Raw genomic sequence first — 23,456 nt, forward strand, 5'->3', positions numbered from 1 at the left:
GTTGTGGTAGTGATTAAACTAATGTGTATATGTGTTTGTGTGAGTCAAGATATACAAATACAATCAAGGTAAGTTATTGTTGATAGTATGAACAAATTTTGATGGTGGTTGTAGTAGTAATTATGGTAATGTGTATGTTGAGGGGTAAGCTGGGGAAAATAAGTGAGAAAATAAAAATTTTCTAGGAAACATCTCCACTTTCAGTCAAAATATATTAAAAAATTACTTTTTACTCCATTCCATTTATTTCTTCCAATTTCTCCAAGAAAATTATAAAAAGCAATTCATTTTGCTTTAGACATCATCAGTAGGAAAAATGGAAATGGTACCCAAGGGTGAGTTATGTTTAGGAGTATGCTTTATCAAATACATCACCATCATCATAAGTACTTGTCAACAATATCTGATCTAAACTCTGTCCTTCACACTGAACACAGTACTATATAATGTGTTGATACAACAACTGTCCTAGCTTGGAGATAAGCCAAAAAATACTATATAAGCAAATGTATATTAAAGCTGGTATTCTACCTCATCAATGTGATCTTTTTTGTGATTTACCATGACCTTCCCCACCAGTAGTCCTAGGTACAGGGTAGCATTTACAGTTAACTTATGTGTTATATGGATGTAAATCTTGATGATGAGAGTATTTCAATACAGACATACAAAAGAGAGGAAACAAAAAACAAAACAACAACAAAAAATACAATAGGTCATAAACTGTGAGAAAATTTCTAGAAATTTTACCTTATTTGTGTTTTTCAAGCTGCGTTGTATAAAAGGTTGATCAGAGTTACTGACAGAGAAATGAAGTGTTGAAGACTGACATTTTGACAATACATGTAAAAGACTAGAAATAGTTTCCTCTGGAACTGTGGAGTAAACTGATACAAAGTAGAAAAGTGTCCCATTAGAGTATACTGTATAGAGTATCAAGTGGTTAAGTGGTAAGATTTTAGAATTGATGTTAGGATAAATAGAAAAACAACACACACACACACACACACACACACACACATAGCCTAACAAGGATTTAGAAAATGTAAGAAGTTCTGGAAAGGCAATCATATTAACAAATGGTAAATGACAGCTACAAAAAGGAAGGGGAAAAATTTAATCCTAAAGTCAAGTAAGTAGATAACATCATAAATGAAAAACAACAATCTATATAAAGGGCTACTAAAAAAGATAGAGAGATCCAGACAGATATGTATGTATATACATACATACATACATACATACATACATATACACATTCAATTTGGTATTGGTCAATGAGCAAAACAGAATAAAAGTGTACCTCACTCTGTATGTTTTTTTCTAGTTCCATACATTTGCCTGAAAAATCCATGATGTTATTTCTTAAACAACTGAGGACTAAGGCAAATATGTTATAGACACAGTTATAAATTGACAATTCCTATAAAATAAAGGATAATCATACTGAAGTCCATACACCTAAAGAGGCTAAGTAACAAGAAGGAATCAAGGGAGGATGTATGTATTTCCTTGGGAAAAGAAACTAGAATAGATTTCACAGGTAGACTGGGAGTGGTTGGAGCTGGAAGCAGGAGGAATCGTGTGTGGATAAAGGGAGAAAGTACAGGGAAAGGTGACTGGATTTGGGGGGGGGGGCAAAACAGGGACAAGGTAGACATCCACTAGTGCAATGGAAACTCCCAGGAATCCATGAGTGTAACCCTAATAAAGACTCCTACTGATGGGTCTTTTTAAAACTGATTTTTATTGAGCTCTACATTTTTCTCTACTCCCCTCCCTGCCTTTTCCCTTCCCCCTTTAACCCTTTCCCAAGGTTCCCATGCTCCCAATTTACTCAGGAGATCTTGTCTTTTTCTGTCTTATGGAGCCTGAACCATCCTTCTATAACCAGGCAAGAATTCCAGTGGAAGTATTCAGATATCTACCCATCCACAAAACCTTAGACCTACAATTTGTCCTACCTGCAAGATGCACTGGATCCATAACTACTGAGAACCCCTGTCTTGATAAGAAAAAGAAAGAAAAAAGGGGTCTATAGATATATAGGATAAAAGGGTAGATTGTTGAATCTACTCAAAACAAAGAGAGGATGTAGATATGATAAGATAAAAAGGCAGAATATTGAATCTACTTTAAAAGAGAAACTACTAGTTTTAAATTCCATTTGAATTTGTATATTGTATAAAATTTTGTACATTGATACAAATTTGAGATCAATTTTATTAAAACATACTGTACATATATTTCTACCTTTGTTCAAAGTATTGTACCTGTATAACTCATTTAACAATGTGATGCAAATTTCTGGTCCTTGAAAATTATTATTATCAACAATTTAGGATAATAAAGAACTATAGTTTAGTCATTAATCTTCTAGTGTAATTGAACTTGGAGTCATGTGAGGTGTGTTTTCAAGGTCAAATAAAGATTAATTTTAAATAAGCAGGTAATCTTCAAACACTTTAGAGATCTATATAATCTTGAATTTAAGATGTTTTAATAGCTTAGGTTCTTCTTTTTTATGACAATTAGACACATCTGAACCTGGCAGCACCAATCTACTTCATAGAAAATAATGGACATTAAAGAAAATCTACATGGAGTTTATTATCTTTTTGACAAACGTAAGTCACTTGGCAAGAAAGTGCCCTTTCCTCAGCTGCTGACAGTATGCTGTACCAATTAGACAAGAAGCACACAAAGTGTTCTGCTTTAAAGAAAAATCTCTTATATATGCTAGGCCAGTAGGCTAAAGACAGATGCCCCAACTTTGTAGAGGAACTTTGAGTGATTGTCCAGTAAGCCTTCTGTTTCTGTCATTACTCACATATTTTAGAAGTTATTAGATTGCTCTTCCTGCATACTCAGTTACTATTGTTTCATTTTGTGTCTCTGAGGGAGTTGAAGACTAGCTAGTTATAGTAACAGTCATTCTTGTTTACAAGACTCAGAAAAGAATTCACTGAAGAGATGTAAAAGATATAAGGTTAAAAGATATCAAACATAGTTTGGGATGGTAATGCAAGCTATGATAGAAAGTAAATTAAGTACAAGACTTTGGACTCACCAAGATAGCATAGCATAGATGTGGTATATTTTCTCTGAATTTATCAAATGTAAATTGACTAGACATTGTTGATGTAATTATTTCCACATTTATTTTATATAGTTATTGTACTTACTGTATATAATTTTCTTATATTATTATAGCCTTCTTTTTATTTTAGACAAAAGGGAATATGTACCTGCATTTTAATTGTAGTCTAATAAGTAATGCTTGCCTGAATATCAGAGAGTAAACAGCTGCACTGGTCAGCCTTATAGACCAGGCAGTGGAAACACCCACTTTTAATCCCAATACCCACACTAATTTGCCATAGAAACTAGGTGGTGTGTGCCTTTAATCCCAGTAGTGCAAACCTTAATCCCAGGACTAGAGAGGATTATAAAAGAGGAGGAGACAGTTCTTAGACACAATCTCACTCAGAGATTCATGGAGGTGGGATCACCATTTTTGGACTGAAGTCGAGGTATGATCCAGTGGCTGGCTGCTTTGCTTTTTGGGTCTTCAGGTTGGACCCCAATATCAGTCTCTGAGTTTTTACTAATTGTGCTTCAGAGATCCATACCAACATCTTAGTCAGAGAACAGAGAATCCTATGGAAGAAGGCAAGGAAGGATTATAGGAGCCAGAATAGCCAAGGACACATGAAACCCACAGAATCAACTAACCAGGACTTATGGGGTCTCACAGAGATGAACCAAAAACAGGGAATCCGTAAGGGTCTGACCATGGTCTTCTGAGTACATGTTATGGTGGTGTAGCTTATTGTTCTTGTGGGACTCCAAACAAAGAGTGTGGGCTGTTTCTGACTCTTTTACTTGAGTCTCAGATCTCTTTCCTCCCACTGGGTTGCCTTGTCCAGCCTTAATAAGAGTACTCCTATCATTTTAACTTGACATTCCAGGTTTGTCTGATATCTCTGGGATACCTCCTGTTTTCTAAAGAGAAAGGAAGAGTTGGTCTGGGGAATACAGAATTTTGTGGGGGAGAATCTGAGGAAGTGGAAGAAGAGGAAGTGACAGTCAGGTTGTAATATATAAAAGAAGAATAAATTAAAAAAAGATTAAAAGGGAAAGTATAGAATGTTCTAAAGGAAAAAGAATTAACAGATGCAAAACCAACTCTGATGTGACCCAGAAATTGATTTTTAGTAAGACACTTTAGCATGGCTATAAAATTATTTTCTATGATGTATAATGAATACTTTTGAAATAAATGACAATGTCACAGTCACATTTCTTGGCAGAAAAAAGAAACAAGTAGAAGAACTAAATAGCAATATTAGAAATAAGAATTATTATTTCTCAAGGAAATGACATTGTGATAAAGAAAGAAGCCAGAGATGTCTCAATAGCAAAATTCTATAGCTAAATAAAATGACAGATGAAAATTTTGCTTAAAATGGGCCTATGTATACATATATTTATATATATATCATATTTATGTAAACATAAATTTATTGGAATGACTGGCAGGCTGTCGTCCAACAATGACTAGTTACAAATGGAAAGTTCAAGAATCTAGTAGCTGCTCAGTCCCATGAGCCTGAGTATCCCAGCTGGTCTTCTGAATGTGTTGACAGGGCTAGGGAAAGATTGCAAAGAAGAAAGAACTCTTTCTTCCTTCTTCCACTGTACTTACATAGGTTTCCAGCAGAATTTGTTGCCCATATTAAAGGTGTTTCTTTCAGCCTCAATGTCTGGATTAAAGGCACGTTGTTGGTTTTTCTTCAAGATCTCTATCACAGGTGTGTCCTCTGTTTCTGTTAATTCATTCCAGATGTAATCAACTTGACCACCAAGAACAGCCAACACATTATACAAAAAAGTGGACTTTAGAACCAAAACTATTTACTCAGAGAATGTATAGGTGTTTAAAGTTATAAAAGAAGAATTCTATAAAAAATATTATATAAGAATTAGCCAGAAATATGCTTAGGTTATTGACCAAACAGTATTGCAAATAATATAGCTTCCATGTGGTTATTTCAGGTCTGAGCAGTTGGGAACAAACAAGCGACCTCCTACTACAATATTGAAATTTGCAGATATGAAATTTTAATGACAAAGTCTCAAAATATTTGTCTCACAATATTGTAGAATGTAAGTGAGAAAACAAAAAGTCCCCAACTCTTACATAATTAAAATTAAGAAATAATCTTAATAGTTCTTAAAATATTAAAACCAAAATTCATAAGACTAAAGGAGATCTAAGGAATACTGTTCACTATACAAAAAACTGCAAAATGTTTTCCTAATAGCCTGATAAATCTAATATACAATTCTGATCCTTCAACTGTGTTATGGTCATTTATCCAACATAAATTCAAATAGTTAGTATATATACTGGTCTCAGCTTTGTTTATGGTTTCTAAACCCTGGAAAACTAAACACTTTTACACTGCATAGTTGAAGAGAGGACCTATAGACATTTGGATGTGACTATTGGGAGAACAACAGAGACAATGGCGATTTTTGTCTTGTCCATAATTATGCTTACTTACACTGTGCATTTATTGGCCAGAGCTCACAGTCTTGTGGCACAGGAAGCAAGACTGCATGAGATAAAAATCTCATGAAAGTCTCTGGATTTTCCCCTTGCTTGCTTGTCTCCAATTTTGGACTATTCTCATATCATGAGTATATCCACTTATTGCATGATAAAATTTGCAATGAAGCTTGCAAATAATGACTAAATTGTTGATTTGGTAATTCAGTGTTTGAAAGTCACCAATTTTGAATATTGAAATAATGAATGTCTCAGTGTATCAACAAATTTATATTGGGTTTATGGTAAATGAGATATCATTTCTAAGTTTGTTTCACAAATTCAAATCTTGGCTATTTTGTCACACTCTGAGACTCTGGGTGTTTTATTGGTATACTAAGTAGTACTTCAGGCAAACATGCTGGCTCCTGAATATTTTAAGTTATATTAAAAATATATCATTGTAGCACAAAGGGAGAGCCCCCTCAAAAACCTGTTCAAATAGATAAGGGTACCTGCCTGCTGAATGTCCTTTGGGTCATCACACTAAGCCCTAGAAGCTCCTGTTTGGAAAAGTTCAAACATAAATCTCCCTATCATGTCTCATGTGGCCTTCTTTTCCTCTGTATCCTCTATATGTCTCTTAGCAGTCACTTCTTAGTATCAATCACTGCCACCCTCAATTTGACCTCAGAACACTTTATGTATGTTACTCAGTGTTCGTCACTTCTACCCATGAGCTACTCCCGACAAAGCACAGTTTCCACACTGCTGGCCCTCAGGGAAGCCTTCCTGATCAGTCTCATGGCCCTCTCCAGCGGGTACAAGTTGACTCTCCTGTGCAGGCACAAGAAGCTGTCTCAGAATCTTCACAGCACCAGCCTCTCTCCAAAAGCATCTCCAGAGCTAAGGGCCACTCAGACCATCCTGCTGCTTGTGAGCATCTTCATGGTTTTTTACATTTTGGACATTGTTATCTTCCACTCAAGAATGAAGTTCAAGGATGGCTCAATATTCTACTGTATCCAGATTCTTATGTCCCATAGCTATGCCACAGTCAGTCCTTTTGTGCTGATTAGTACTGAAAAGTGTATAATTAAGTTTTTGAGATCAATGTGTGGGAGGACAATAAATATTTGATTATTCAAAAAATATATCATTGTGCTACATAACTAGCAGGTTGAGAGAGAAAGAAACAGAAGAGTAACTAACACACACATGCATATATACACATAAATGTTCATGTACACACATAAACATACACAACCTTACATGTACAAATAAACACACACACATAAACATTTGCATACATACATGCACCAGTACATATATACAATCTATTGGACATGCAGACACAGACACAATCTATTGGAATCACATAAGACAATCACTCATTCTTCCTTTTGTGAAATTTTACTTTCAACACAAAATGCTGGTTCTATGTTAATGCTTCATTGACTTTTTCTATTTTATCTTTATATATGTTTAATTTTTATTTAAAATTTGAAAATGTCTGCTTCACACTTATTAATGAAGTACAACATAATGTTTTAATATAGATAAAAGTTCTGCAGTATTAGATAAGATTGAACCTATTTTCTCCTTAGAATTTGTTGTCATGAAAACAATCTAAATCCTTTCTTCTGGCTACTTGAAATATTCTGTATGTTACCTATAGCTATCCTGCTGAGAGTTACACACCCAAACTTCTTGCTACTTAACATTAACTGAGAACCTAATTAGCAGCTCTTTCCTTTACTTAGCATTCTCTTAAAGTATGATTAGCTTGAGAAATGATAGATATCACTCATCTCTACATGCATCTATACCTATGCCTGTACCTATTAATCTATCTATACTAATGCTGTGCATTAATTTGGATAAGAATATAGGATGCACAGTAAAAGTAGGTCTATAAAAAGTACAGTAGTTTGAAAATGAAGAGAATTTTCATAGTAATAGACTTTGAACTATACTACCAGATGCCTGTAATCTAAGTCTCTTATACTGATTATGAATTTTGTATAAAAGGATAAAGTCCCTCTCTACATCTCTCATCTTTTTCTCAATCACACACACACACACACACACACACACATTCTGATCAAAAGATCAAAAGCACAATTAGAATGAGCATAAATGATTAACTTAAGTATCAGAACCAGCCACTTCATGGAATGAGTATTGTTGTGTTTAGGGATACTACAACTTTAACTTACAACTTGAACCCTGTAGGGATCTGTACCACTGAGCTACAAACCTACTCTGTAAGAGAAATTTCAGATTTAAAGATAGCAAGAAACTAAGGTTGATAAGGGGTAGGTAAAACAAATAATATCTTCACACATGCAAAACAAAAATTAAGCTTACACATGTGTTTCTATAATGTTTACCATCAATTGCTAATCCAAGTTAGGTAAAAGAGAAAGCGAAAAGATTTTAATTCAGTGATTTTAAAATATTAGTATACTGTACAGAGATTATTAGTCATGAGACTCTCAGAGAGTAAAACATTTGTAAGAAAAGAATGTCACCATGCAGTAGCATCTGCGCTCCTTGAAAATTAAATACGTAAGATGACAAATGAAAGAAAATAAAAGCACTAGAAAAATATAAAATAATGATTAGACTGTTTTTTCATAAAGGATTAAATAAGATGATTGGTATTTGTTTTGTAAAAGTGTCTTCTTACTTCATATATCTTTCTAAAGAACAGACAGCAGCCAAGGAACCAATTATACAGATACTTCACAGAGATCAAAGTAAGACTTGCTGTCTCTTCCTGTGTTCTTCAACGGTCTTCAGAATTAGCTGCACAAAGTTATTTAAAGCTATGAGCTTTGTTGACAGAACTCACTCATTGATAAGACACATAAATGAAAATAAATGCATCTCTAAAACCTATTTCACAACATTTTAAGTAGAAAAAATAATATTTATTGATCTAAGCAACTTGCATTTGATATCTTAAGTTTACGACTTTTAACTTGACCTTAATATGTATGTCCTGTGGTTAACTTTTTGATTTATAGTATACAAGATATCTAAAGCTTGATTTTTAAAGTAGATATAGATATTAGAAAATTGCAAATTGGGTCTTGTTTCTTCTTTTTAAAACTGATACATAATTAGTGATTTGCTTTATACCTGTGTTATTTATGGGGAAAAAGAATGAATAAAAAAAATTTGGAATTTGCTTGTCTGCCAGCTTTTTGTTTTGTTTAACTTAAATTATCTTGACTACCTTTTCCCTCTAGGCTTTTATCTTTCTTATTTCCGGAATCTTAGTTTTCTTCTTACTCCATGGCTGCCTGAGTGGCTGGCCGCTATGTCCTCCTCTCCTTGTTCTCTCATTGCTCCTTGTTCTCCTTTCTCCCAGATTTCTCCTGTTTATACTCTCTGCCTGCCATCCCAGTCTCACCTCTTCTTGCTTGCTGTGGGAACTCCTTTGTCCAATAGCCTTTAAAATACTGGCCCAGTTTATGTTTGGTCTCATATATAAATATACTATAAATGCAGATGAAAAGTGTATGCATGCCTCTTAGCTGCTGGATTTAGGTCCAGTTCCCAGCACATACAGAGAACTGCAGATTGCTACACTTTCTGTGAGTTTATCCTCAGATAAATAAATCTTTGTTATACTCCATTGTGGGCTATTGTGAAGCTCTTTTGTATGCCAACAAATTGGTGTCCACGTAGCCAGAAAGCATGCAATTGCCAGGCCCTGTTCAGATCCCCGACAGCTGCCTTCTCCCACCCACAACTGAACTGGCCTTCTGACACACAGCTGCCCAGCAACTTGGCAGTTTCCCACTGCTGGTGCCTCCATGTCTTGGTTCTGCCTACTAGGCATCTTACTTACTGCAACTTACGGCTTTTTTAGGAGTCTTCTGTGGCTTCTCTGGCATCTGCCAGGTCTGATAGGATCAGACTGAGCTCTTACTCTGGGAGCAGGGGTTGCTTTGACTTGTGTTCCCAGTTAGGATCTGTGAATGCCTGGCCTGAGATCCAGCCAGTAACCTCACAGTTCAGGATTGCCTGCAAGCTCTGGGTACATTCATATTCTGCCCAACTCGAATGTCTCCATATATGGATTGTTGCTCTTTAGTGATTAACTAAATTTGTTAGTAATTAAGTCTTAGGTAACTCAGGTACTTAATTAGGACCTGCACTACTGCTGCAAATACAACACACCTGTTGGCCAGTAAAGATTGTTACATCTAAAACAATTTTATGAAAGGAAGTTAATTTGATTAATAAATAAATTATATATTTGAAAATTGTAAACCAACCCTAAAACAATTGCAGACAATATCACCATCCATGAACTTAATGACATTTTTGTTTCTACTATGGATGGAATTCTGCAAGAGCTATGTAGCTAACTTGTAGATATATTTTTGTGATCATGGCAGTTATTAGCTTTGTTTTTCATGTTATATTCTTAAAGAAATGTTTTGATAACAGAGTCAAGAATGAGAAACCTTTTAGGAAGGATACAGCTTTAGCTGAAAGGATCCATGGTATTGAAAATGATAACCTTAATTTGATAGGCAAATTTTAATCCATGTCACTAGGTTATGAAACCTTACAAAAGGATAATGAGAGATATCTAAAAGGATTCATACTATTGAAATTGACAATCACAATCTGATAAAAAGTTATGATAAGATAGTAGACAGAACATTCCTCCAGAAAGGCAATCTAAATGCCATGCAAATGATATCTACAGATGAGAAGATTTCATTAATGGAAAAATTTAAAACCTTGGAATCACATGTGCAGAATGAGAACCAGAAATTAATTGATTTCAGGAAATCATTATAATTATTCACAGGTTAAGTGATTCAAGCTTTACAAAAGACAGTGATAAAAAGATTTGAATCAATTGAGGAACTTGTAAAAACTGATAAGCAAAGAGAGCAAGTACAGCAAAGGATTTAGCATCAACAATGCCTCTCAGAAAGAAAGATGACTTATCAAGAGTTTCAGATACTTATCCTGTTGTTACCTTTGAAAAGTCAGCAAATACTCAATACCCAAATGAATACAAAGAATGCAAATGGAAAGCTATAGGCATAAACGATCTAAAAGAAATTAAACAAGCAAGAATACCACATGGCATGTGTTCAGAATTTGTTAGGTAGATGGTTAAGACATGGGCTTCAAACAATAGGGTCACTACGCATGATTGGCTTCAATTAGTCTCAGTAGTGCTAGAAAATGGGTGACAATTACAGTGGACATGCTATTGGAGAGAGGAGACTAAAGTCCTAGAACAGCAAGGTAGTGTCAAAAGATTTGAGGCTTCCCAAAATCAAATTCTTGGTAAGGGCCATAATACTGATGCACGGAGTCAAGTTGTTTACAGTGAACAAATCTTATCCCTTTGCCATACAGCTCCTTTCTCCTATGCCATACAGCAACCTTGAATGCTTGGGACAAGATTCAAGACGTAAGAACAATAATTGAATCATATACCACATCATACAAAGCCTCTTTTGTTATGTTTTACAATGATTAACCAAAGCTGTACAAAAAGGACTAGCAGATCCAGAAGTTTGGTAAATACATTCTGAAGCTCTGGCTTTTGAAAATGTCAGCTTAGAATGCAAAAAGATGATTGGACTTTTAAAGGTCAGATCAGAACCAATGAATGAATAGATCCTGCACACTGTCAATGTTGTCATTTGACTATAATCTGAGGTTCAGGTAGGGTAAGCTATTTCCAAAGGTATGAAGAGACATCAAAATGCCAAATATTTTAATTGTGGTAGGGCAATTAAATGTTGAATTAAATTAAATGATGGGATATCTGAGAAGAAATTGTAGACAAGGCATTCCACAAAACAATGGTTCCACTAGAAATGACAAAAATACAAGATCTTAATATTCTGGATTATGTAGAAGATGCAACAAAGGCCAACACTGGACCAATGAATGTAGATCAACAAGAGACAAACAAATCAATACATTACCACCAGGAAAGTCCTTTGGGGCCTCTCGCAGGCCCTCAGGTAAAATGTGGTCCAGGCATTCCCATTCACTGTGGAGAACATGGCTCCCTAGGAAAATTAAAAAATCTAGTGCCTGTTGTAAAAAACCATACTGCTTTTGATGATGGAATAAGCATGTAGAATGAATCAAAAATTCCAATAGAGAAGAGACAATGTATATTTTGTCAGACTTCTATACATGATCAAACACCAAAACTGAGAGTATGAATAAATACCATTGTAATTAAAGAATTCCTAGGCATGGGTACAGATGTGACTATAACTATAATTACTTCAGAATTTTGTCATCAGAATTGGCCTCTTCAGAAGGCAGATGTTCAATTCCTATGAATTGTAATTCTATCTAAAGTAAAACAAAGTATGGGATGGGTTGAATGATATTGGATAATAGAAAAAAAACTTCTGAACTAAATCAGCTAGTTTATTTCAAGGATATTTTGACCTCAGAATGGAAACCAACCTTCGAAATGTAAAAAGAACTTGGATATCTAGATGTTATGAAGACAAGACATATCCAGAAAGAATCACTAAGCAAAGAGAAATCTGACTTATGATAGCAATATCCTCTGCAGAGTAAGGTATCAATATCTATCTATCTATCTATCTATCTATCTATCTATCTATCTATCTATCTATCTATCTATCTACCTATCTACCTATCTATCATCTATCTAATAGTAGTCATCATTTATTAAAATTCAAATTCAAAACTGGCTTTGGAGTTGGACAGTGGCTATCCTTCTCTAAATCCAAGCATGTTGTTAAAGGAAAGAAATTTAGAGTTTCTGTCTCATGTCAGAAGCCACCCGATATGGAACAGGAGGAAGATAAAATTTAGGAACTACTACTATTAAATTTCTGCTTTCAAATTTTTTTTACTCCTTCTTGTAGCTATTTTTGTCTTTACGGTATCTTTTGTTTAATATATGCCTATGTGAATAATGTTTAAGTTTTTCACAATGAACAATAAATTTTCTACAGTAATCTTTGAAGTTTCCGGACAGGAATTAGGGCCCCAAAACTATTATTCCTTGGTCAAAGTTGGTTGCCCCATCATTACAAATGGAATTTTGATTGATTACACACATTTGTAAGTTTGCATATTTTAAAAAATTGTAGCATCCAAAGCTGATTTGTAGATTTATTGGTTTGAAAAAGTAACAGATTTGAAGACATGGAAAATATTGATCTTTTATGAAACTGCATCTTGGTGAATACCTAGCTAATTCAATGAATTTTCATTTCTGCAGTGTTTAAAAGGTTTAATTTTATCACAGGTTATTTCATAAATGAAGGAAGAATCTTTCATCTGGTAATCTAAAAATTATGGATAAAATCTTAAACAAAATATACATTCCTTTGTGGGCTGAAGACAATTGGTTTTACAACTGTTTTATTCATTTCTAGCTGTCTAAGAAGCCAGGGTACTTTGTAATGTACAATTGTATAAGTAGCCACCTGCTATGCCTTCCTTTAACATGAATTTATTTATATAGACAGCACTCCAGCACTAGTTTTTTTTCCATTATAGCTGTTGCATTCACTATGTCATTTTTATTGTTTAGTGGGAGAGTAAAGTCAACTTTAAATGGAAAACAAAACAAGGTAATTTTTAATGTTTTTCACTACTTAAAATTCAACTAAAAAATAAATCCTCATTCTTAAACCTCAGTAATTATTTTCCACAATATGTTAGAATTGTTAAACTTATTTCCTATGATAAGTATATAATGTCTTCTACAACTTCAAGAAAATGATTTATCCTTAGGTGGACCAATTTCAATAGCATGCAATTCCAGAATAGCTATGTAGTTTGACTGTCATCAGGAATACTGGGCATTTGTGGATTTTACACAAGCTATTGACTACCAATTTAGGTACACGGATACCTGAGGGATAAAGCAGCATGGTAGCTGATTTTCCAAGACTGATCTGCAAAGATAACAGCACTATTAAGATGTTGATAAGTATCTCCAGGCTCCTTTCCAACTGAGAGTCATTAACTTCTCCATTCAGAAATCAGATTCACTCAAGGTAACTCCCTTGAGTAGGGCTTTTCATTAGGCTGTATAGACAAGCAATCAATGGGAGCTGTCCTGTGGCCACAACTGCTGATAATAGAACAATCTGAGCATTGTTCCAGGTACAAGCGTTCTTTGCAAGAGCCACCGATTGTGCTGGAACAACTGTGTCCATGCAAGTGGGCAAACACAAATTTGGTAATTCCTTCCAAAACAGGATGTGCATCATTGTGGGACTTTTCGTGGGGATGTCATTTTGCCCCAGATACAGTGTCATACAAAAGAAAAAAGTTCACTAAAGTTTATCTTAGTGAACCAGTGAGTTTTCTGTGTTTACTTATAGGAGCGTGGGTGACTCAGGCTCAATTGCATCACCCATCACATTATGAGTGATGATGACTCACAATAGCTACATGCCCAGAGATCCCTTTGTAACTAGTCACTGATACACCTGTGGTTTTTTTAAATATGAAATTATGAAACTCCCTCTATTTTGCCTCACAGTGAATAGCTAAGCGTGTAGTCGAAGGAGTCATGTTACTTAGAAAAGGACTCTCAATAGACACATCACTCAAACTGTAAAACCAGCACAATATATCTATCTGTACGAAATTCTCCCATTCAAGAAATCTTATGATGATCAGAGTTTTATGAATATTTTCTCCTCAAATTACATTGGAAACACTTTAATAACCCCCTTTCCTGTAGTTCAAAATACACAGCAAGCATGGAACCACACATGGCATAAATGTATATCACCATTCATAAATGATGTGCAATTGTCCACAGCCCCATCAACTTGCCCATGTAGCCAATAAAAACATAGATATTTCTATGTCAAAATCTAAATTTACTCTATTCCAAGTGCAGTCTCTCTGTACCGTCTATGAAAAAGAACATATTTATCAGATGGTTGGCAAAGACCAGAAACCAGGGATTGCCATTGGCCCTTCTTCTTCCTTATTCTTTATACCCACGCCTTAGCACAAGTGACTAACTTTTATCATATTCTGAATGGGTTGGATTTTATGTGCAGTATTAAAAATGTATAAATGACAGAATAGAAATTACTCATTTAGAAGCAGAAACACTAACATTGAGTTAGTGAGAGGGCTGTATATTTCTATCTCTAATGCTGTCTTTGCAGTATATGTATTTACTGTTTTAAATGATAATCAAATCTGAGTAGTATGTAAAGTATTATATAGCTCACCATCACACTTTCTCATTCTCCTTTGACTGAGAATATGTATTGGAAAGTATGCAAGGTAAATGAGTACATACATAAACTACTCTTCATTTTCTTGGCCTATTTCTCATTTTCACATCCATTCAGAGTTTTTTAAGATGTCCTCCTCATTTGTGGTTTCTCCTCCTCATATTTATTCTCTATACAATCACTGTAATGAATTTTCTAAAACATAAATAAACTCATGTCATGAATTTCTATGATTACTAGCTTTCATTTTACTCATTGGGAAATTACAAACCATTTTCATATCCCTAATGTCTGAAAACTATCTGCTGGCTTATGTAACTTTCATTTCAATCATCTCCTAGTGCCTCAAACATTTTCACAGACTGTCCATATCTGACTAAATGCCATAATTACCCTTACTGAATATCTTTAATATCCTTGAACAAGATTCTCACTCTTAGCATTTTTCCATACTCTGTTTACATTTCATCCACTTACAGTGATTCCTTTATACTCCTGTGCTAGATCCTTGACTCCTTCTAATTACTGATTGAGAACCTCTGGTAGCTTTGGTTAGGACACAATAATGGTTCTGCTGCATACATTTCGGCATGTTCAATTGGGGCAGTGATGGAAAATAGCGGGAAGAGACTGATTCCATGAATATTGCGTTCTTGATGCAAGGACTGTATTCTCTAAGTTATTATTTTAAATTAAAATTTCCTTCAATTTTTCTTTTTTATCTGTATAACCCATCTTCTTTTTTATCTTGAGCAAGACAACTGCTATCTCAACTCACCCAGACTTGTTTACTAGCTATCCCTGCTCAATCTCTGGTACTTGTTTATTAACTCGTTAATGATACTATGAAAAGCAATTTCCTTAACTCCAATTCTATTTTAAGCTTCCCTTCTCTCTCTCTCTCTCTCTCTCTCTCTCTCTCTCTCTCTCTCTCTCTCTCTCACACACACACACACACACACACACACATACACACACATATACATATATATATATATATATATATATATATATATATATATATATATATACTGTGAAATACCATATAAAATTTTTATTTTTTCTTTTTAGTTTGTTTCCTATTCTGAGTATGGTAGAAATCATTCTCCTTTTTTCAAGTTTGAATTCTCATAATAACACTAGACGTTGTGAATTGTAAGGCACCACAGCACCCAAAGAGGGAGATGAGGGAGATAGGGTTTCAAGTTCAAATCTCACCTTTACCTCTTCTTTAATGTGTAGTGTCTGCCTAGTACAACTTCCCTTGGTTTCATGATCTTGATGGTAGGAATAATTTGGTATATAATGAGATTAGAGGAGTCTACTAGACTCTGCCAAGAAAAAAGAATGCCTGACAAATCATTTATAGGAGTTGGAAAATGACGATAATGTTAAATGGTACTTTATGAATAATTGTTAATTAGAAAAATATGTTTCCTTTTTGTGATGACCCAAGAAGTTATACTCTTGCTAAAGCATAAGACCAACAAGTCATGTACTATATTATAGTCACAAACACATAAATTAGAAGTCACTTCTTTGAGGTCATTTCTGATACATATTTTTCACAGAAAACAATTCTATGATTTATTAAATAATATAAGTATAAACTATAAATTAATTACCTTATTAATTTTCCATGACTTCAAAACTATTTGAGTCAAATTCCATGTTTATTCTAAGATGTAGTCTATTGAATAAAAGGAAATCTGAGACATTATTTGTCATTCATAAATTTCAGTGTGTTAAATAAACTTCCATGTCTTAGAATACTAGATTAACACACATTAATTTAAAGAAAAACTTTTGAACATAATGTAAAGCTTCAAAAATCTAAGAAGCATAATCAATTGACCTTAGTCATTAGAACACTTTAACTTCCTAGAACTCAAAATAGGGAAAATCCCTATTTATAGCAACCAAATAATGGGCACAAGCTTATAAAATAAATACCAGAAAGTAACCATGCACATCATACTTAGGAAGCTCCATGTAATCACTCCCTTCTGGAGTTTTTTCATTGTTTTGACCCTGGTATGCATATCTCCTGGATACCTTCCTACCATCTTAATCCACCCAGGTGACACTCAGAAGTTAGTCTACCTAAGTTGATTATTCAGCTCTGTTTCAATGAAAAATAATAAAATATATCACGTCATTTTTTTTGGATGTGACAACTAGAGGAATTCTGGCACAAGACTGTTATTTTCTGATAGGGAAAGGGAATTTTTCAATGGAAAAGAGAAAAGGGATTTAAAGTCATGTCTACATGGAATACAGGTAACGAAATGTTATCCTGAAGTCAAGGGTTAGTCAGAATTGGTGATTTGTCTAGGAAAAGAATTTTTTAAGAAGGAATTGAGTATACACAAAAGAAGTATTGTGTTCTATATTCAATTTGCATAACAAGCTCAGTACTTAGTAGAAAAAGAACTTCAATATCAATCACTCTAACTACCAGCTGAAATCTAAATTCAAGTCTAATTAGTTAACCTTAGAATACTCATTATGACTGACTCTCTATAGAATTGTTTCCCATGGGAGTAAAAACCCAGAAGTATACCTGCATCAAATGCAGAAAGTAGCACTGGAGCTTTGCTATTCTGGAAGGAATTGTCCGATGAAAATAATCACAGACTATACTCCAGTTATTTTTCATCTGGAGAATGGAAGTTATACACAATCAATGAAAGGTTTAAAATCATCTTTGAGGTTTCCGCCCAACAGTTGAAAGGCAAGTAATGAGATCCATCACAACCACAACCACGAAACAAAAATCACAGCCTCCTCCACCATTTGCTTATCACCTGTTTAACCTACACTATTAAATGTGAGATTGCTCTTATCTTTGGAGGAACAACAGAACAGACCTCCATTATATCCTAGTAGTATACTGGACTTTCCATCAAGATGGGTCAGTTAGATTGTGAGAGTCACTGATGGATCTGTCAGTCAAGCAAACTTGCAAAAATAAGTTCCAATCCTCCTTCTACTTGGAGGTGTCTTTTGGTATTATGGCTTATGAGAAGCCCTTCCTTCAGCTAAAACCTACGAATTTTTATGAACACACCTAACCTCCAAATAAAGTTTTGACTTTAATCCATCTGAAACCAATGTGTAAATACTGTTCTCGCAAGTTGAAATTAAACTCGTTATCTCTGTAAATCTAAACAGCACTATAGTTTTGAAGACAGAGATAAGCAAATTTTATGATATTAGCAGAAAGCGGACTTCTTTTGCATTTGAAGTTAATCCAAAGTTTGTAGGTAGAACTGAAAAACCAGCTATATGTACATGTAGATACACATCACATATATTTATAGGCATAAAAATGAATGTACATTATCAGCCTCACTACTAGTGTTCTCTTACAAAATTCCACAAGGTGTGACTTTTGCCTTCATGTTTCCGTGCCACAGATATCTCACATCAGAATGAAGTGTGCAACATATAGACACAATTAATTTTCCCTAAAGTAATATTTGACTTCCAAAAAACCCTTGAACTGTTTAATAATTTCCCAATGTATTTTACAAGCTTTTCAAGTGATACCTGCACAGTGAAGTAACGTGTTCTTTTGAGAGTGATATGAAATTTCATTTTTAAGGATTAACTGACAGAATTTTTACTAATTTTCAGTGACCAGGGTTTTTCTTTTTGATATTCTAAGACTCTGTAGTCCTTTTTGAATATCCTACTAGCATTTTAATTTCACTGATACTGTATATTTTATTATATATCCCCTATCTAATATTAACTTAGAAAATTGAAATTTACTTAAAATGGAAAGCCCAGTTAACTCAATTATAAACTTGCACAGTACTCTCTCTACAGCTATATTTTACTGCTAGCAACTTACAGGGAAAAGAGAAAGAACTTCTACCTTGACCAAGGTGTTCAGATGAAAATCAGCACAATGCTTCCATGGCAGACTAGAAATAGTTCCAATTCCACCTTGACCCAATTAGACAGCAAGGAAACTCACACTACAGTTTCCATCAAGAGTGGTATTGAACATATATATCCCTGTGAGGAATGGTCTTGGAATACTTCAGAATATCCTAATTTGATTTGTGGCCATACCACCCTGAACAGGCATGAACCCCTCTTACTCAAAACTCAGCAGGGTCATCTATGGTTACTTTTTGGATGAAAAAGTATCACAGTTTTATCGAATTTGGACTTTCTTGGCTATACTCTATTAATTAGCATATATTTATTATTTGTAAAAAAATATTTCTTGAGGAAAGAAATTTTGTTTGAGAATTATACTAGCATGTTTCATATAGCTTAACACAAACATAACCATTATAGTTAGATTGTGTTTTACATAATTATAATTAAAGTGATACATAAGCATGGATAAAAAGAAGTATAGAGCTTCCAAATATTCTTTAAATGACCTCCTCTCAACTGTAGAGTAATCATTTTGTGTAACATGAGGGCCGGTTTGTTGGGGTATCTATCCCGCCCAGCACCCCAACAAGTCGGCAAACCCCAAAGAAAACCAATCACACAGAGATCTCTATAAGTTATAAAGCTGATTGGCCCATTAGGTCAGGCTTCTTGTTAACTCTTATAACTTATGTTACCCCATTATTCTTATCTACGTTAGCCACATGGGCTCAGTACCTTTCTCAGTGTGACAGCTTACATGTTGCCTCTTTGGTGGTCTGGACAGGAGTGGCAGAGGAACTTCCCTGCTTCCCAGAATTCTCCTGTTCTCATTGCTCCACCCCTACTTCCATTTTGTACAATGTAAAGATGTGTCACTCCGATAACTTCAATAAAAAGCTAAATGGTCAATAGCTAGACAGGATTTTCAGGGCAGAAAGGACAATGGGAAGAAGAAAGCAGATTCAGTAGTCAGATGCAGAGTAAACAGGATGGGTACTATGGAGATGAGGTAATAAAGCTATGAGGAAGAAAGTAGATTAAAATATGAGTTAATATAATAATAAGAGCTAGTTAGAAACAAACATAAACTATCATCTAAGCTTTCATAATTAATAATAAGTTTCCATGTTATGATTTGTGTGTAAAGACTGGCAGGACAGAGAAAGATTTGTTAAACTTCTCTGAACTCATTCTGTGCTTTTTCTTGACATATTACATGTATTTAATCACTTAGCTTATGGGAAAATGCAAAGAACTATATCAATGCCTAGTAACAATGCTGTCTACTAAAATGTTTAAAATAGGAACCAAGAAAGATTAGTTTTCAGAAATATGAAAAGAAATCATCATGAAGTTTTGAGATTAGGTTTAGTAGTACTCTTGGGATAAACTCATACATACTACATCAATAAAACAAATGAACCCATAAAATTATGTTCTGAAAAGTTAAAATTGTCTTAAGTTTTTGGAGAAATGTCAATGAAGTTCTTTGAGCCATGACTGTTGTAGATAGGGCTTCTCAACAAAGCTCAAGAGAAAGTCTGGACAAATAAAAAATGGTCGTCTAAATTTTCATGACAGTTGGCATTATGTCTTTCACTTCTTTCTGGAAAATACTTTCTTTGGCCAATGTTACTGCTGCTGATGAATACAATTCTGAGCTTATTCTTATTCACAGTCTTGCTTAATTTTAACTTTTCTATCAACAATATAATTATGAGAATCTTGAGAAATTGCATTTCCTCAATATAATAAATTGTATAGAAAAATCTATGGACTGTAGACAAAATTATCACAAAATCTGATTAGATGTATATAATTTCCAACATCACTACATACTCAAGATACATCAGAATATTCATCTATCCTTATTGTCTCTCTAAAACCCATTTGTAGTCCTCTTCCCATCAAGATGGTCTGTAATTAGCCTATTTTCTGTCCTTTCTGACACACTTGCTAAATGTCATGTATTGTATGATCAATACCAGTATCTCTCATGGTGGATTTTGGTTTTTATGTTCTTTATGTTATTGTTTAATCATGAATTCATTTAATTTTTATTGTGAGCTATTTACTGATATGGTTATAAAAGTATTGACTTACCTTTTATAGTTTAAAAACATTTATTTCAAATATATAACAAGGATAACAAGGGAAGGAATAAAAAGCATTAGTGAGGAGGTGTATAGGGAAACATCATTTCCATTTCACTTGTGTAAAATCCCAGAAGTGTAATTTTGAAACTTCTTCTTTCCCTTCTAAGGAAAAGTCAAATGGTTTGATTATTGCCTATACTACTTTGGAACTCTATATTCATCATTTTCCTTTTTTTTAAAAGTTTTCCTTTTTTTCTCAGAAGTATAAGCAATGTTACACATTTTCTACTTTTCTTTCCCTTACTTCCTTTCTTCCACCTTCCTTTCTTCTTTTCCTTCTTCCCTTCTTTCCCTCCTTCCTTCCTTTATTACTTCCTCATTTTCCTTATCTCTTCCTCTGATCTATCTATCTATCTATCTATCTATCTATCTATCTATCTACTTATCTTTTTTCTATCATCTATCTACCTAGTTAACATCTATCTATAAATCATCAAACATCTATCATCCATCCACCATCTATCAATCATCATCATTAACCATCCATCATCTATTTATACATCAATCACCTATCTTTATCAACAAGCAGTTCTAATTTATGAGCAAGCTTTTTATTCTCATGTTAATATCTGTAATTTAAAACAAGTTTACTGAGTTGTAACTGTCACACAATAAATTTCACATATTGAAGTGTTGTAACTGTCACACAATAAATTTCACATATTGAAGTGTGACTTGATATGTTTTGACATGTTCATGCTCTTCTGACAAGACAGCTACAATCAGGATAATGAACTAGGTAGATAGAATAATGGTTTCTCATCAACCATTATTCTGTATCTTTCCTGACTTCTCTTGTTTGTAAATTCTGTGATATTTTCCCGTTATTTTTTGTGGACTATCACTCTAACTATGTAAGGATGTTTTACATCTTTTTATGATATGAAAATTTTCTTCAATTGTGTAAAGGTGTGCTATTTTTCTTTATACTGTATTTGTTAAGTAATGCAAAGATGTTTCGTATTTGTTTCACCTTGTCCGCCTAAGGTACCTGATTGGTCTAATAATGAGATGAATGTCCAATAGCTAGGTAGAAAAAATAATAGCTGGAGCTGGCAGGCAGAGAGAATAAGTTGAAGGAGAATCCTAGGAAAGACAGGAATGAGAGAAGAGAAAGAGAGAGAAAGAGGAGGCACACCTATGGCAAGAAATCAGGCAGTAGCAGCAGATAAACAGGTAACTAGAAAAAGACAAGAGCTCCTGAGTAAATTGGGAGCATGGGTACTTTGGAGGAGGCTTGAAGGGGAGAAAGGAGAAATGGGGGGGGGCAGAGAAAAATGTAGAGCTCAATAAAAATCAATTTAAAAAAAAGAAAAAAAGATATACAGAAAGGAAAAAAAAAACCTCAAGGCAGAAAGGAGATAAAGAAAAACAGGTTAATTTAAGTTAAAAGATTTAGCCAGAAATGAGCCTAAGCTAGATCTAACATTTAAAACTAATAAGATGTCTCTGTGTCATGATTTCAGAGCTGGTTTTTGGCCTAAAACAGAAAGCCCAGTACAATTATAAACTTATATTCATCCAAACATTACTGTTGAAATTTTGCATCCATATATACTGTTTAACATGTATTTTCAAATATTTAGCTCACTTATTAATATTCAGAGATAAACAGGTTTATTCTAGACATAAGTTCTTTACCAATGAGTAATTTTAGTTTATGAGCAAGGTTTCTATTCTCTTATTAATATCTGTATTTAAAGCAGGTTTACTGAGTTGTAACTGTCCCACAATAAACCACACATTTAAAGTGTTCAGATTTGACATGTTTTGACATGTGCATGCACCTCTGACAAGATATAGCTACAATCAGGATAATGAACTAACCATCACCCCAAATTATCTTCCTGTTTTCATTATCTCTCTTCCTGGCCCTCCCTAACACTCTTAAGATTCATTACACACTCATTTATCTGTTTCCAGTGTATTGTCCAACATCCAGGTTTGTGAATAAATAATATAAAAATTAACCTCCATTTAACACTAAACCCAATGTTTCTTATAAACCAATTCTTATAAAATTTAGAAAATACACCTATCAACATTATTTTGCATAAAATTAAAGAACATCTCTGGTTAATTGAATAGTAGAAATCATTTAAATGTAGCATCTATAGCATGGGATTAGAAAATAACAGTAACTAAGCTTGAGCATCATTTCATCAAGTCAGGAATATGTGGCCTCAAGCAAGCAATTCTCTTATTATTACTTTTTGTTTGTTTGTTTGTTTTATTTCTTAATAGTGAGAAAACCCTAGTTAATTGTGAAAAATACCTCATCAGCATAGATCATAGTTTTCAACTTGAATCTCCCTTCCATTTTTTACAATTTTGGTGATGGTAGTGCCAACACATTGGGAGACGTGGAGCTGGATAGCTGTACAAAAAAAGGAAAACAAAGCAACAACCCCCAAAAAATGGGAAAAGAGAAAAGAGACCCTCACCCCAAAGTCTGGGGGATGTCTCTCATAAGCTGAGAGTCATAAATTCTAATACAATTAACACAATCTTATGTGTAGGTTGCCCACATAGAGTGGCCCACAACATTCCTTTCATAAAAAGATGTTTTATACCAAAATGTTAAAATACAAA

At 34.1% G+C, this 23,456-nt stretch overlaps 1 protein-coding gene across 1 annotated transcript; it reads left to right on the forward strand.

The window, feature by feature from the left end:
• The first annotated feature begins 1,079 nt into the window (after positions 1–1,079).
• LOC148120472 (vomeronasal type-1 receptor 44-like) lies at positions 1,080–6,700 on the forward strand. Its single transcript, XM_087911452.1, has 2 exons — positions 1,080–1,132; positions 6,022–6,700. The coding sequence occupies exons 1-2, from the start codon at positions 1,080–1,082 to the stop codon at positions 6,692–6,694; spliced, it is 726 nt and encodes a 241-aa protein (XP_087767578.1). The 3' UTR covers positions 6,695–6,700.
• The last annotated feature ends 16,756 nt before the right edge of the window (positions 6,701–23,456 follow it).

The sequence above is a fragment of the Myodes glareolus genome, chromosome 11, assembly GCF_982192425.1.
Source record: "Myodes glareolus chromosome 11, mMyoGla1.1, whole genome shotgun sequence".
In the NCBI taxonomy this organism is placed as follows: Eukaryota; Metazoa; Chordata; class Mammalia; order Rodentia; family Cricetidae; genus Myodes; species Myodes glareolus.

What these genes read in the sequence shown, in the direction of transcription:
- LOC148120472 (XM_087911452.1), top strand. Translation starts at nt 1,080, where the DNA reads ATGGTAAATGACAGCTACAAAAAGGAAGGGGAAAAATTTAATCCTAAA. An exon ending in AAATTTAATCCTAAAGTCAA is followed by an intron (nt 1,133 to 6,021) that starts GTAAGTAGATAA and finishes ATATCATTGTAG; the next exon opens with CACAAAGGGAGAGCCCCCTC.